Source organism: Perca flavescens, chromosome 17 (assembly GCF_004354835.1).
Source record: "Perca flavescens isolate YP-PL-M2 chromosome 17, PFLA_1.0, whole genome shotgun sequence".
Taxonomy (NCBI): Eukaryota; Metazoa; Chordata; class Actinopteri; order Perciformes; family Percidae; genus Perca; species Perca flavescens.
In genome coordinates this window covers 21931339-21946750 of record NC_041347.1, presented here as the reverse complement: position 1 = coordinate 21946750, position 15412 = coordinate 21931339, and the positions used below count along the sequence as shown (strand labels likewise).

The window sequence follows — 15412 nt, the reverse complement described above, 5'->3', positions numbered from 1 at the left end:
TGTGTGTCATCAGTGCATCCCCATGGTAAAGGTGCCAGCATCTTTTTGTGCATATAGTGCGCTGAATATTTCCACTTCTTCATCATTCATTCATCCATAACTGCAGCATATCATTTTGATCTGGTGGCTGTTCATTTTCAGGCACATAAAATCAAATTTTCCTTTTTTCTCATTCACTCAAACAGATGAGACAACATCATGAAATGCAACGAGTGAACATAGTTTTATTGTTGTTGTTTTTGGCATGATTACCCTTTAGTAAAGCTTATTGCATGGCTTTGTAACAGTGTCAGGAACCAAGCAGTGAGGCCATGAGGAAAGCAGTTTTGATTGAAAAATAGGGTTTTTTATTTACCCAAGAAAATGTAAAACAATATAAATCCAGAACTAGGCCTATAAAAGAGGTCAACAAAATATAACTATACTCTAAATAGCAACAACAAAATAGAATGTGAATTAAACAAACTGACCTAACTGAATGAGACACAAGGGGATATATATATATATATATATATATATACTAGCTTGGCCAAACCAAAGGGGGTGTGGCTGACAGCAATCAAAGCTCTAACCTGTGTAATTAACAGATCAGGTGAAATAAACAGGATGTCGGATATGACCTTTTTCACATCCCTACCAAATAAACTTGATCTGTTTTTATGACATCCCTTGCTTGCATATGCTCTTTTCCTTTACCATGGGACCAAGGGCGGAAACGACTTTGGACATCTATTAAAGACAACAGAACATACAGTATATTAACCATGCTAGCAACATAGAATGGCAATGTCGGTCTGTGGGTCGGTCAGACACTAAGTCTTTTGTTCACACTGAAATAGCTCGGCGACTGTTGGGTGGATTCCCATGAAATGTGGCACAATTTTGACATTCATGTTCCTGAATTTGCATCTAGTGCCATCATCAGGTCAAACATTTCATTTGTCCAATACTTTGGTTTATGACCACATCACCTGCAAAACTACTGCAAGCTACATGTAGTTCAGGCAGTCAGTTTGGGTCTGCATGACGTTCTCCTCTTACCGCAGTAGACAACATTAACTATTGTATGTGTAGTTCATTTGGGAGCAAGTGGTGACATTGATTGTGTCACCACTTGAAAATGTCTGGTTGAATGTCGTTGTTAATGTTGTCACTGTTCATATAGCATTTCAAAATTCTCACCTGCACTCCAACATCCACCTGTAGGATCTGAGTCAATGTTTGCAGTGGGGGAACATATTATCATCACTCCCGAATCCATGCCCATGATGATTAGTCCTTGCGGGGAGGGACGACATCAGGGCGTATACGGCAAATATGTACATATTCTACATTCAAATACTAATCTATCACATGTGTTAGATGACTGAAATTTGTTGATTTTAGCCCTTTTTCTTTCTTTAAACTGTAGCGTACTAACCATAACGTAATACAACAAAAGAATTGATAATTTCTAAAAAGAACAATGGGCATTCTGACCCCTTTAAAACCGCATGTATAGACCTACTGAATGCTGAAGTAGCTGATGTGCTCAGAGGCTGCAATGACTGGAATAGGATGGTGAGTCCATGCATTTTAGAAAGAGGATGCCCAATTAGCACTACTTAAAAAGACTGATGGAGCACAAAAAACAGGTCGGGTAAGGTCATGAGTAGGCAGAGAGCAAAGGAGAGTGTAGAAAGAAGATGGGTCGGCTAAAAAATGTCTCTCTCCCAGTTGTTGAGTCAAGGAAGCATCTTCCTGCTGTGTGTCAGCAGTGCAGACAGGCAACCAGAATCAGCTCCAAGCCTCGATGATAAATGCACTAACAGCTGGACCCTTTCACAGTCAGAACAATGTCGGAAGTATTTAGTGAAGTCGGTTTAAGACCGGATGTAATGGATCTGCTGAAGCATGTGTGTGTGTGTGTATGTGTGTAAAGTTCACTTAGAGGAGCAATGGAAGAGAAAGCTTTCATCGGCTTAACACCTTCACCTTAACTACAAGTCTGAATGGGTACTCTGTGTTCATCACATTTATAGACACACTCACACACATACCCATGCATAAAAATAAACGCACCCGTGCATGAAGTATGCGTTCATGCCATACCGTGTGTGTACAATTACAGAGAAAGTGAACCTTAATAAAGGTCAGAGGACACAGAGATCCTTGGGAGTGTACTGAGTGCCATATATGGGTACAGAAAGAGCAATGTATGGTTTATGAAAGAGGAAGAGAGCAAAGAAGGATGTTTCCACTCCTGTCAACATTCTGCACAATCAAGTTTTACTGTGAGTGTCTGTGGTGTATCAGAGTACCAGAACAGGAAATGGAGTGAAAAGGAAGGACAGTGAAAGAGTGTTAAAGGTCCCATGACATGGTGCTCTTTGGATGCGTTTATATAGACCTTAGTGGTCCCCTAATACTGTATCTGAAGTCTCTTTCCCGAAATTCAGCTTTGGTGCAGAACTACAGTCACTAGAGCCAGTCCCACAATGAGCTTTCCTTAGTATGTGCCATTTCTGTGTCTGAAGCTATTGAGGAGGAGAGTGGGAGGGCAAGGTGGAGGGTGGGGGTGTGGCCTTGACCAACTGCCACTTTTCTCGTTTGAAAGCCATGATGTCTCTCTCTCTCATGGGTTGGCCAAATTCTCTGGGTGGGTAAAGCAGAGAAAGGGGAGGTAACCTTGCTTGTTATGACCTCATAACAAGCAGATTCCAAAACGGCTCATCTGAGCTTTCCTCTTCTCAAAGGCAGAGCAGGATACCCAGGGCTCGGTTTACACCTATCCCCATTTCTAGCCACTGGGGGACCATAGACAGGCTGGGGGAACTCATATTAATGTTACAAAACCTCATAAAGTGAAATTTTCATGCCATGGGACCTTTAAGGCCACATTAGCTCATCACTTTTCAGAGGACACTTTGTTTGACACGGGTACTATTTTTTTCAGATGAACTCTCCTCCAAAAACAATATTTTTTGCGACTTGTGCATCACCTCAAATAAATCTCCTCCTGGTCACTTCAGCACAAAGGTGGTCATCACATTTTTTTCATAACATAAAAATGGTGTTTATGTGGTCCCGATGGTGGAAGGACCACTACTCCTAAAGCTTTCATAATTTGTAGATACAAGGATGGGCATATGCTTGGGGTCGGTGAAGGGAGATGGTCAAGAGTGATGGCTGCTTACTTCACAGTAATGCTGATTAGAGACTTTGGGCAGAGAGTGCTTTTTTTTTTTTTTTTTTGGAAATGCCAAGGTTGCAAATGACCGTTTTCCAAATGACATTGTGGGTTTCTTATAATTGGGCTCAGGCAGGTCTAAGCACAGATCTAGTGATAGATGTCAACAAGCAAAAGGAAAGGTAAAAAAGAAAAACAAGTTGCCCATCCACAACCTGTTATCATTGCTGAAAGATGAAAAACAGGTTGAAAAAAACCCACAAATCCTAAAGTGAACCCAGCCAAGCCCTGATGATTAAAGAAAATTGCTCTCCTTTTGACGTAACCGAAAGCAAGCACAGACTAAACAGACCACAAGTGGCATACAGGAGCCAGCACACAATGGAAGTGAAATGCCAAACGGCTGAATGGCCTAAGGGCAGGAACATTGTTTTGGCCCATTAACTATAAAGTTCCTCTGAAAATGACTAGGTGAAAACATCAGTGGCCTTTGCCGCTCGCTCTCTGCCCTGAGAACGGGATGCAAACATTCACACATGTGCTGCACAATGGACTCACGCACACAAAAGTGGACACATGTGGGCAGACAAACATGCAAGCGCGCACACACACACACATACAGTACATAAAGAAATGATGTTGTTATATCAAAGCATTCTAGCTTCAATATTATTACGATATCAGTGGGAGGGATTTGGCATTCTTGCCTTTCATACCTTTGAGAAAGAAAAAAAGAGATGCCATTGTTCTGAATTATTCTCATTTCGAACATGCAATGTCGAGAAAATCATTCAACTGTTTTGGTATTTCTGCCAACCACTAAAACCGGGACGGCAATACCTAGACGTGTTTCTACAGAAGGCAATCCCTGAGGGCACTCCCATGGCTGCTAATGTTTTTTTTTTTAAGCATTAGTGTAGGCCTACAGGAAGCATACAAATGATCACGCAGAAACATGATGAGAGCAGGAGGAAGGCTGTAATACGTAGGTCCCCATGGCAACCACACAAAACGGCACGCACTCACCATGGCAACAGAGCTGGCGAGGGAATATACTGGAGACAGGGTTGGAGCTGGTGCTGGCCTCTGGCTGTTTGAAGTGATACATGCAAGCCAGCAGCACAGCATCAGCAAGTAGGACACTCACACTGAAACATAAACACAAACATGTTACTTCTGTGAATAAATACTGGTACTGACATGGTACTGATTTCAAAACATTGAAAATGATTCTACAGTGGACCTTAAAGCTACGTTAATCAATATTTGTATGTTAACAGTGGATCATGTTTGGTGAAAAAAGTCACTCGTGGAGACAAACCCACAGAGAACTAACACCTAACTCTGCAGTTCCATTTTTAGAAACATTTCAGTTTTTTTCTTTACTATTGTGGTTCATTCTCAGAGTTAACTGTGTTACTTCTTTGCAAAAAAAAAAGCTCTAAAAACCCACTGTATAGTGTATACTACCTTCCCAGCTCTAAACGGTCAGACAGACAAAATTAGCAACTTGCTGGCAAACAGTGAAGCAGTGAGCAGCTAAAGAGACAGATATTTGTCTCAGGATTCAGGGGAACAGAGCTCAGGAGAGGGAACGTTGGAACGTGTCAGACATGTTTCCATGTCAGCTGTTGTTTACCATAACTCTGTACATGATAATGTCAGTGTTGTTTTAAGATCGTGTTCCACCCTTGGCAAGCCAATTCATTGTGCTTTAAAGGAGTAGTTCAACATTTTATGAAACAGGCTTAATCGCTCTCTGGCGGAGAGTTAGATGAGAAGATCGATACCACTGTCACATTTGTCTGTTAAATATGAATCCACAGCCATCAGCTGGTTAGCTTAGCTTAGCATAAAGACTTGAAACAGGAGGAAACGGTTAGCCCGGCTGTGTCGGAGAGTATCGAAATCTGCATGCACCTCTAAAGCCCACCAATTAGCATGTTATATATTGTATGTTTAATCCGTAGAAAATCGACAATTAGCTGTTTCACGGTGGGTTGTGTGCCACACTATTTCTTGGTTGGGAGCAGTTTCTATTGGACTTCAGGTCACGAGCCAAGAGTCCCAATAAACAGTCGGGTTTTGTACAGTTTAATCAAACAAGATAGAGCGTGTTAATAAGTGAGTTTAGAGGTGCTGGTAGGTAGGTGGATTCTGTTACCCTCTAACAGAGCCAGGCTGGCTGGCTGCCCCTATGTTTCCAAACTGGCTGCTGGCGTAGCTTTGTATTTAAAGGACAATTCCGGCATCAGTCATAACTGGTCGAAAAACGACGTTCGACTAGTCATGACTGGTTTCCAAGATGGCTCCCGCAAGTGAACGCGACTATCTTTATAATCTATCTTTTTAATAAACTATCTGTACACTTACAATGTTGTCAATGCTTCGGTTCACATTTAGGGACCCTCATTATGCTAACGTTATGGTGTGGTGATATTTCAAGCCTTTTTAGTGGTATTAAATAATGATTTAATTTGAGTGTCCCTATGCCCCAAATACTAGCATCGTAAGCTAACCAGCGGTCCGCGGTAGCCTCGTCAAAGCTCCAAACTCATTCGATTAGCATGAAAACATGTCTCAGAGAGCAACAGAGTAGGTACACATCAGTTAATAACCCCTAGGTTTGTTTTGCGCCAGAATTGTCCTTTAACAGTCACAGATGAGAGCGGTACAGTATCAATCTTCTCATCTAACTCTCAGCAAAAAGGGGAATAAGTGTATTTCCCAAAATGTTAAACCATCCCTTTGAGCTTAAAGCTAACATTCTTCTCCTAAACCCATTTTAATTAGCCTAATTAGCCCTAAATAAAGTCAAAAACTCAAACTTTTCCTCAAAAGGACAGAAGTGCAGAAGCAGAAACACACACAGACACCCCCTCTGTTCTTTTACAGTAGAGGTACAGTACATACAGTGGTTTATAGAGCCACAGACGGCTTACTGAAATGACAAATAGCCGGACACAACTGCTGCTTCACGGCCACAGCTGGCTGTACTGTAAACAAAAATGGTTTCCCCACCAGACAAGGAGAAACCCCCAGAACATACATCATCATTCTGTTACTGTTGCTGATGATCCTGGTAAAACACAGGCAAATGGAACTACATTTCCACACAGCGGTTTAAATATAAAGATAAAGACATGCTTGCTCACACATAAAGTCAAAATGAGACGTTCACTTATGTACAACCATCATGATACATAATTGAACCTAATTTTCGACATTAAATGACTAAAACGACCTCCCAAAGCTCCAAAAAAAATCAAAATCATTACCTCCAAACAAGGCGTGATTAATGCTTCACATTAAGTGGGCATTTCACAAAAGAATCTCCCTAATGAGGTTGGCTGTCAGTAAAGTATTTTTTCTTTCATCAGTGCCTTTAATTAAACACTGTAACACAAAGAGACACACAGATATTAATCACTCTGGTTTAAGCTGCTTTTCAATTCAGCAGCCATTAAAAGTTGCACTGCTTGACTGGGTTCAGCGTCAGCTGAGGCTGAATGGGAATGTGTCACTGTGAACTCTGGAGACCTTTGAGTAAAATAAAAACATGTCTCTTGAGAGTCTATGGGAGTTCAGACGTGATTTCAAGTGCAACATATGCAAGATGAAAAACATAGGCTGCTCAAACTATTTTTGTGCTTTGTGTTTCAGGGAATAGTTGGCAAACCATATGCTTTTGGAATTCTTTGGCTTGAAGATGTACATAATTTCTCTACATTGATATTCAGCCACCCCGGAGCGAGACGGCTGGAGCTGTCTGCTCTGTGGAATAATGGGAGCGGGTGGGTGTGGCAGAGGGCTAACCTCACTCAATGTCTCCATCTAGTGGCAAAAGGAAACGTAACATTAACAACAACAGCGCAATGATGGTCATGTTGTTTTAAAATGTATTTCTCAAATCTGTTATAGCACGGTTGGACTTTTTTTTTTATCTTGTATTGTCTAATGGTGTTTTATAGGCTGAACAATTTATACTTTCCATTGGGATTATGTCTTTAAATGCCCATCAGCCACAAAGCGAATCTTGGTCAATATAATTATCTTTGCTGCAATATCTACTGACTTTTCCTGAAATACGCACATTACAGTGTGGAACTTTCCTTTAGCCCCTAGAGAAATGACAAATATTGTTCCATTTTTAGAGACATTTCTATTGGTTTTAAATAAGTTATTATTACTTAAGAGTTTTTGTCCTTACCATGCAATGTTCAGGAAAGATAGGTGTTGTAATAATAAACTGAGGAATATTTCTACAGTGGGTATCTGGATTCCAATTAAAAGCCTAAAAAAACAACGCCCTTGGAAAGACACTGAGAAAAGGCAAACTAAGACTAAAGCATAAGCATAATGGTCCGGTTGTATGTACACTGGTTTCTGCCTGACAGATCTCAGGTAGTCTTGGAGACAACAGACCACTCAAAGAATACATCCGTAAAACAGCAGCAGCTGCTTTGGAGTTTAGGGAAAGTTGCTAGAAAATACTGTCCTCTAGCACAGTGGTTCCAATTATTTTTTTGGCTTATGACAGCTTAAACTAAGATGTCTATTTGTGAGGTTCATATGTTTCTCAGATGTTAGCAGTCTTGCCCCATCAAAAACTTCTCAAATTGATCAATTTGAACACTTGTTAAAGGCATTAAACAACAGAACTATCTTAACATTTCACCCCCAGTAAAAACTGCCATTAATGTAATGTTATTAACCTGAGTCAATGGGATTTATTTTCAAAAAGTAACTGTACTAAACAAGTTTTCAATTTTTTTCTCCCTTTTAATTTTCCTTACATTGCTCGTGTTGTGATATATTTTCTCTTGATACAAATGAACCCATGTTTTATCACAAGAGTGCCATCATGTGTTAACAACTAGTATCACCACAGCACATGATTCACTGTAAACGGATTATTGTCTTAAAGAATTTCACTCAAATTAGAAAGTTGTATTTTTAAAAGTTTTTAAATAATAGCATAAATTGTGTTAATTATTATATCTGGCATTGGCTGCATGGGAAAAATGTGGAGAATAATCTTCCAGCCCAACAGATGTTTACATTTCTTCCTCCACTTTGAATATTAGAAGTTGGGGATGGTGGTATCAGAATAAAGAAATACTCATTATTAGCATGAATGGTATTAGACTGTGATTAGTAAAACACTGTAGACTGTTTGTCATTTAAGTAGGTGCTTGTCATGATGAGTACCTTCTATGCGTTGCAAGTTGATTTATTCCACAGATCAAATATGATTCATTACAGTTCATCAGAAAGTTGTCCATGCAACAACTCCCTCATCACACCCATAGGTTATTATATCACTCTAAGAAATACATACACATAATGACAGACTCATCTCAGTGGTCATATATTATCAATATTATTACTCACAAAATATAAAACTAGCATCTGTCTTTGACATCAATACATAGTGGCTGCAATGTTACTTCTCTTGCACAAAATGTTTGCATGTTTATATACATAAAGTAGTTACTATGCAGTGCATAGTCTCCATACATGTATCTTGTTATGATATTGTATAATAAATATCATCTGTCTTTTAGGACTTGCTATGATCCAGACACGTGTGCTGGCAAAGAAAAGACTAACTTAATTAGGACTGAATAAATAAAACCTTGAGGAGTGTGTTAATGAAATGACAAAACATGACCTCCTCCTCGAAGGGCTACTGTGCATGTGTGTATGGGCACTCATGTCTGTAAATGTGATTATGTCATTAACAGAAAAAGGCGCCTCATAGACCCTGAGATAGCTGTCACCAACAATACTCGTAGAGCTACCAACGGAAGAAAAGTTGTTCCTACAGTAGCCGTCAGTCACTAACTGATTTGCTAAAACACCTCAAGCAGGAAAGAGCTGAAGCCTGCTACTTCCATGAAACACTGCCAACATAAAGAAATAACTGTGTAATAAAATCATGGTAAAGTAGGTTATATTGTTCATGGAAATTATACATTCTGAAGTTGTAATCTTGACCTCTGCAACTTCTTGTGGAGTTAAACATAAACCGCTAGCAGATGCTGCATTCCTAATTTCACTCCTATTGTCTCGGTAAAAAAAAAAAAAAATAAATAATACCCATGAGCAGACTTTACTCTCTACTTATGAAAACCTGACAGATGACATAATGTTCTCTGACCCATTGTCTCAAAAACCTTGTGCCCCTTTTTCTTCATCCGTTTTCCTTGTCATACTTATCATCTGAAACCAGTTATGAGGGTCTAAGATGCTGGTTACGTAGTAGCCATTATGGAAGTAGAGCAGCAGTGCATGACAGTGGTTTTTTTACAGCTGTAAGTTGGTATCCCTGTGGAGACTTAGGGTGGGATCTTAGCTGATGTGTGTGCTTCAGCATCAGTTCTGTTTTAAAAGAACTTTATATTTCCTCCACTGCACTGAAGACCCCGGTTTGGTTTCTATATATTTTCGATAGGGAACCCCTTGGAGTTAGAGGTCTAAGTCGTCTGCCTTAAGCAACGACACGTTTCACACCATGACGGCCATCAGAAAGCTATGACGCAAATGTCTTCCACTTTGTGCTTCACACCTCTTCATTCATCAGCCTGCTATCGGGCTCAGTTCAGGTTGAGGCCGCCTGACAACCGCTCCAGGAAGCAGTGACACAGACTTCACATTATCTGTACAAATTCTCCATCATTCACTGTCTTTCATTTTCTATCCATTTTGCTTGTTGTTACTCCTCCTGTTTTCTGTCTCTGTCCTCATTCACCTCTGTTTTTCTCACTGAGCTCTCTCTCTCAGTGTTGCAAGAGGAAGTTGGTTGCCATGTTGACGTCGTTGTTTGAAGCTCTGAGGGCCTCGAGGGCATCAGTCCTAGAAAAGCCCATTTCCACCAACAGTGCAACCTGAGGGACAAAAAGAAAAGGAAAAACATCAGCTAAGACAGAAGCAGCAGATAAATCATCACTTGGGACTATATTTTTAAAAGGGTGCCCTGCACAAACTAAGTTGTATGACGGCAAGATAATCAAGTTTTGTTGAACAAGAGTTACTGTAGCATTCTGTCGGTCTATGAAGATTTTGAGTCATCCAGGTCATAAAATATGTCAAATATTATATAGAAATTACACGAACAAATACGACCAGTGAAAAATGCATTGAAAAGATCAGGTTCACAGAGGTGAACACCAACCTGCTCCTCTGCGACAGGAGAGTTGTCCAATAGAGGGGACTGTGTGGATGGCTGTGGCTGAACCTGGGGGCGGGCCTGCATCGGGGGCCGGTTCTGTCCTCTTTGTCTGAGGGAGGGGAACAACCTGGTCCACTGTAACAACCCAGACTACACGCACGCACGCACGCAGACAGACAGACAGACAGACAGACAGACAGACAGACAGACAGACAGACAGACACTTCTTTGTAAATATGTAGCTATTGTAAACTGCAATTACTGATGCTTGCAGTGATTAAGTTCTGACAGTGTGTGTGTCCCTCTACCTGTGGCTGTTGTCTAGTGTTCCTCGTGGACTCGTTGTATTGGGCCAGCAGCAGCTGCTGATCGAGTATGTCCATCCTTTGCTGCCTTTGGATGTCCAGAGTGGCACCCATCCCCAAGGGCGTCTCACTGCTCGGTTGGGAGCCTTGATGACCACAGATGTTAACAACACATTAATAACAAGCAGATAAAAAAAATAAAAAAAAAACACAGCCCTGTGTGAAAGTTGTGTTGTCAATTGTCAAAGTGTAACAAAGGGTGACAAAGACAAATTCTGTTTTTAAAAAGGATCCTCCAGAGTTGGTGACCGGTATCAATATATGCATCTATTGTTTGTGAACACCATCTTTTGGACGTAGAAACATAGCAATAACCAGCAGTTGTTTTTTTTTTACACTTTGCATATATAAACTTGGGAACACGAGTCTTGCTTACAGCTTTAGTGCTTTAACTTTTTGATATTAATGAAAGCTAATTAAGGCTATCAGCTCCTCAAAACTCTCTCTGTATTTCTCACTATGGCTATGTTCAGAAGCTTGTGTCGTCCGGCGACTTTACCACGCAGAAACTAGAGCAAAGATAATGACCTCTTTTGAAGAGTCCATCATGTTTTTTTTAATCCTCCTTGGCTAAGTGGCAACTGCGTAGGAGGAGGGGGGGGGGCAAAAGGCCTGTATCATGTGGACGCGGCAACAGTTTTGTTGTCATTACTTTGAATTCCTCACGGGGGCGACAGAAACTACGCATAGCTTTAATCCTAATTTTAAGTATAGCAAACATTAGTTTTACTTTTCCTCAAGTTTTCTTTTGTATTACAGAGAATTAATAAATATGTAAGACAATTTAGCATACATCAATATTGTAAATCATTCTAGATTAGGATTTGCACTGGATTTGTGTATGTGCTTATTAACGGGTGGACGCACTTGAGAAGACTGGCTCCAGAATATAACGCCCAATACAAGACACCCAGGCGGGTACAAAGAGGAGCTTCTGCAACCAGAGAACATTGGAGTGGTAGAGTCTGCCGGAGATCTGAAAAACACATTCATAAATAAAAAAATAAAAAAAGATATATCATATTAAAGTCCCTAGCCAAACCTGTATTAAGCAATATTACAATGACTTAAATTACTTGAAATACGTGAAATGATAGCTCACAACCTACAGCAAATTAACACCAAAACCAGTACAATTCCTGGATACACAGTAGTAACAAGAAGAATTTGGCTACTCACCAGTCCACTGAGTGCAAGGAGCCACATGAAGGGACCAGAAGTCAACAGCTGCAACACAGAAGGACGAAAAAGACCATCAAGATCACACTAGTTGGAAAGTGAGTGCTTTCAAGAATTCATGAACAGTAAAAGAGAAAGACAAATAAAAACATACTGTACATCCCCACACTAGCAGAACATGGGCTTACCTGCAAGCCTACTATGTAGACCAGAGACTTGTTGGTGATGTCGATGTGGCCCAGAACCTGGGTGACTGGCATCCTGGGGATCAACCGGTAGAAAGGCACAAATAGAGAGAAGACTGGAGCGAGCCTGTGAGAGGATAAAGGGAAAAGTAAAGGATGGAGAAGACAGAAAATGAGACACAGACAGAATTTAAACAAACGTGACAGTGTAATGTATTGGATTGTATTATGTGTGGCTTAATAATCACTGAATATTGAGCTCTTCACCAGACATTGGCATGGAAAAATATATTCAGCAGTACGGTAATGTTTCAGGAAATCCAGGAAAGACAATGTTAGGCTTTTGGAACTGGTTACTTTCTCTTAATAACAAAAACTTATTATTTCACTGAGTTTGTCAAGCCATTTTCATTTCCCTGTTTTTGTGGAGGTGGATTTTATGCAGCTGTCACAGTCCACCACCATCTAAATACCGTATACCCAAATATAGTGCAGGCAGAGGATTAGGAAATGAAAATGAGGGATACTGCCCAAGGCTTACATGGTGATACATGGTGAAAAATGAAGATTTTCCACTTAAGTGACACATGATTTGAACATTGCTTTCACACAACATTAACCTAACTACCAGACAAATTATATTTTAATTGTAGGATCGTCAGTGTCCATAAAAGTGATTAAAAAAAAGCTTTTCAAAGATCCAGCACATGCGTTAGTGAAGCGTATCGTGTACTGTGGCTACTAAAGTGATCAAGCTACTCACAGTCCTGCAGGCAGTTCCTCCACCTCATAGTCAAAGAGAAACTGGAAAGCATGGGCCAGCAGGAAGTCCATCAGCGCAGAGAGACACCAAGTGCCCAAAAGGAAGGACTAGAATTAAGAAGAGCACCATATATGATGATTAGAACAATACTAGAAAACAAAAGTCTTGTCCCTCTCTTTAAACATTTCACTACATTTCCACAAACACAAACAAACAAAAAGTCAGTGCAAAATGTTAGCTACACAGCAAGTTAGTGAGAAGTTGATGTCCTCTTCCCTAAAAGACGATACAGAGGTGAAGCTAATATTGATTCTGATAGATGATTGTATTTATAATATAATCCTGTTACAAAAGATCTTAACATTTTGCTTTTGTTTATGAAAGTAACTGGAGTGTGAAATGGCAATTCATCACATTAATTCCATCCATTCTAGATTTTGGGAGAATGTAGTTCAGCTAAGAATATCAGCAAGTTGATTACATTTGTATCCATCTATGTATCCCTCTATCAATGGCTTTTGGTACTTACGGCAAACTTCCTGGTGCCAAACCTCCTCTCAAAGACTCGAAAGTTGTAAATGAGCAGGCTGCTACAGAAGGAGTCCTTCACGTCTAGGCAGACCAGCCTGCCACACAACAACCTCCAGACCTATACAAGCACGAAGGAGAGCACATTTTTACACACAAACAAATACCGAATGTACAGGGGAAGATGGACGACATTGTGTAATGATGCCTTTTCTGAATAACACAGCAAATATATATATATATATATATATATATATATATATATATATATATATATATATATATATATATATATATATATATATACACATCCACCATAAAGCACTACATTTAAAAAATGTTTTTAAACTGTTTGACAAAATAATATGAAGTCAAGGTCCACTTAGTAGCTTTTTCAGAGCTTTCAACTGCATCTCATGGTCTTCATCGGCGAATGGAAGCGGCTCAACAGGTGGTTGTATATGGCGTTAAGTGTTATCCCTGTCTTTGTTGTCAGATTTGAATGGGTTTGATCTTTCTCCAGCCATACACTGCATTCTGGTCCATGACCTTTGACTCCTTCCCCAGTCGATGCTGCCACCAGTTTTGGTTATCTCACAAACAGCGGATATTGTCAGTTTCTTGTGTTCCTTCAGCCTCTTGTCCAGGGTCCTTGCAGTCTCACCGATGTAGTTCACACTACAACGCACTGATTTTTTTTCCTGGTATTGTGCGATCAAAGTTTCTTGTTTTGTTTCTTTTAAAGAATTGTTTCTTGTTGGACTGGGTCTATGCCAAAATGAATCCTGGGGGTTTCAAAAACTCTTTGTTCTGATGATAGTTAATGTATATTTGTCTATTAAAAAAAGCCAACAGAAGAGTGTGGCACCCAGAGACACATACACACCATACTGGGTGTTTGTTTTTAGTCCCTCACCTCTGTGTCTCACTCACTAACACATACTGGAGACATACCTGATGCTGCTGTGTGACAGCCTGCAGGTTGTATACGAACAGTTCTTGGTACTGTGGCAGCAGGGTGAGCATCACAGTCAGCCCATTGAGAACCAGCAGGAGGCCTTTAGACAGGGGAGCCTTGTCTGTGCAGAACATACACACAACACATTTACAACGGGACAGTGACACTGTCGCCGTCTTTAGCGAGCAGCTTTGCATGGTACGGTTTATGAGGCAAATGTTTTGTTGATGGAAGAGAGAGATGCGGCTAATGGGGGCAGGGGAGACACACAGTAACGTAATATAAATGCAGCTGGCTATTTAGCTATTCAAAAGATGACATGTTCACAAATTCAATTAGTTTTAACGCACACCTTAGCTGAACCAACCGACTTAGCTACAGTTAAATGGCAACGCCTTAATTAACTAAACGCAGCTGTAATAACTGATGGATACTGCCTCGAATAAATAAATTACAGCGCAATAATACCTAGTCGGTTGACTAAGCTAGCTAGCTAGCTGTCACCATTGGAACTGACAGGAGAAGCGGTGAGAACACTGCCACAGTCCGGCTGTCGTTTAAAGGCGGATCCGGGATACTTACAAAGGCCCCGAGAGCCAGTGGAGGTGAACATTGTGTCCAGATGAGTTAACGAAATCCAGACGAAGACCGTTAATCGCAAAGCAACAGAAAACTAACACAAAAACATCGAAATAAAGTTGAAGGAAGGACCCATGGTGTGACTGTGAGGAGAAGAGACAGGGGAAAAGGGATCTCCTACAGAAGCCCGACAAGCCCAAAAAGTGTTCATTCGCAGTCCGCTGACATTAGAATGAAACTGACCCGTCGAGGGCGCTGTTGCTCCGCGTTAAAAACGAGATAAGGCTCTCTAGAAATTTTACTGATAACCTTATCTAAACAACTCATTCCTATTAAGGTCTTTAACACTGAGGGAATAACAGAGAATTAGAAAATTCGATAAGTTATTTCTGTATGATCCAATGCTGAAGAAATGCAACTAAATAAAAAACTATTTCCACCTAATTTATATAATGTTTGTTTTTTTTGCAAATGAAAGTACTTAGTAATATAATAGACAAAAAATAATGACT

At 40.3% G+C, this 15412-nt stretch overlaps 1 protein-coding gene across 1 annotated transcript; it reads right to left on the bottom strand.

Moving 5' to 3' along the window:
* Nucleotides 1-8386: 8386 nt before the first annotated feature.
* On the bottom strand, nt 8387-15116 carry ubac2 (UBA domain containing 2). Its single transcript, XM_028604284.1, has 10 exons — nt 14904-15116; nt 14318-14442; nt 13365-13484; nt 12836-12942; nt 12076-12199; nt 11888-11935; nt 11576-11684; nt 10652-10794; nt 10347-10493; nt 8387-10059 (listed from the first exon to the last, which is right to left on the bottom strand). Exons 1-10 carry the CDS (start codon nt 14932-14934, stop codon nt 9952-9954), a joined length of 1062 nt encoding a protein of 353 aa, XP_028460085.1. The 5' UTR covers nt 14935-15116; the 3' UTR covers nt 8387-9951.
* Nucleotides 15117-15412: the final 296 nt, after the last annotated feature.

Coding starts and splice junctions, on each gene's coding strand:
- ubac2 (XM_028604284.1), bottom strand. CDS start 14,934: ATGTTCACCTCCACTGGCTCTCGGGGCCTTT. Junction 12,943..13,364: donor TTGGCACCAGGAAGTTTGCC/GTAAGTACCAAA, acceptor TCTTAATTCTAG/TCCTTCCTTTTGGGCACTTG. Junction 12,200..12,835: donor GAGGAACTGCCTGCAGGACT/GTGAGTAGCTTG, acceptor ATCCTCTCACAG/GCTCGCTCCAGTCTTCTCTC.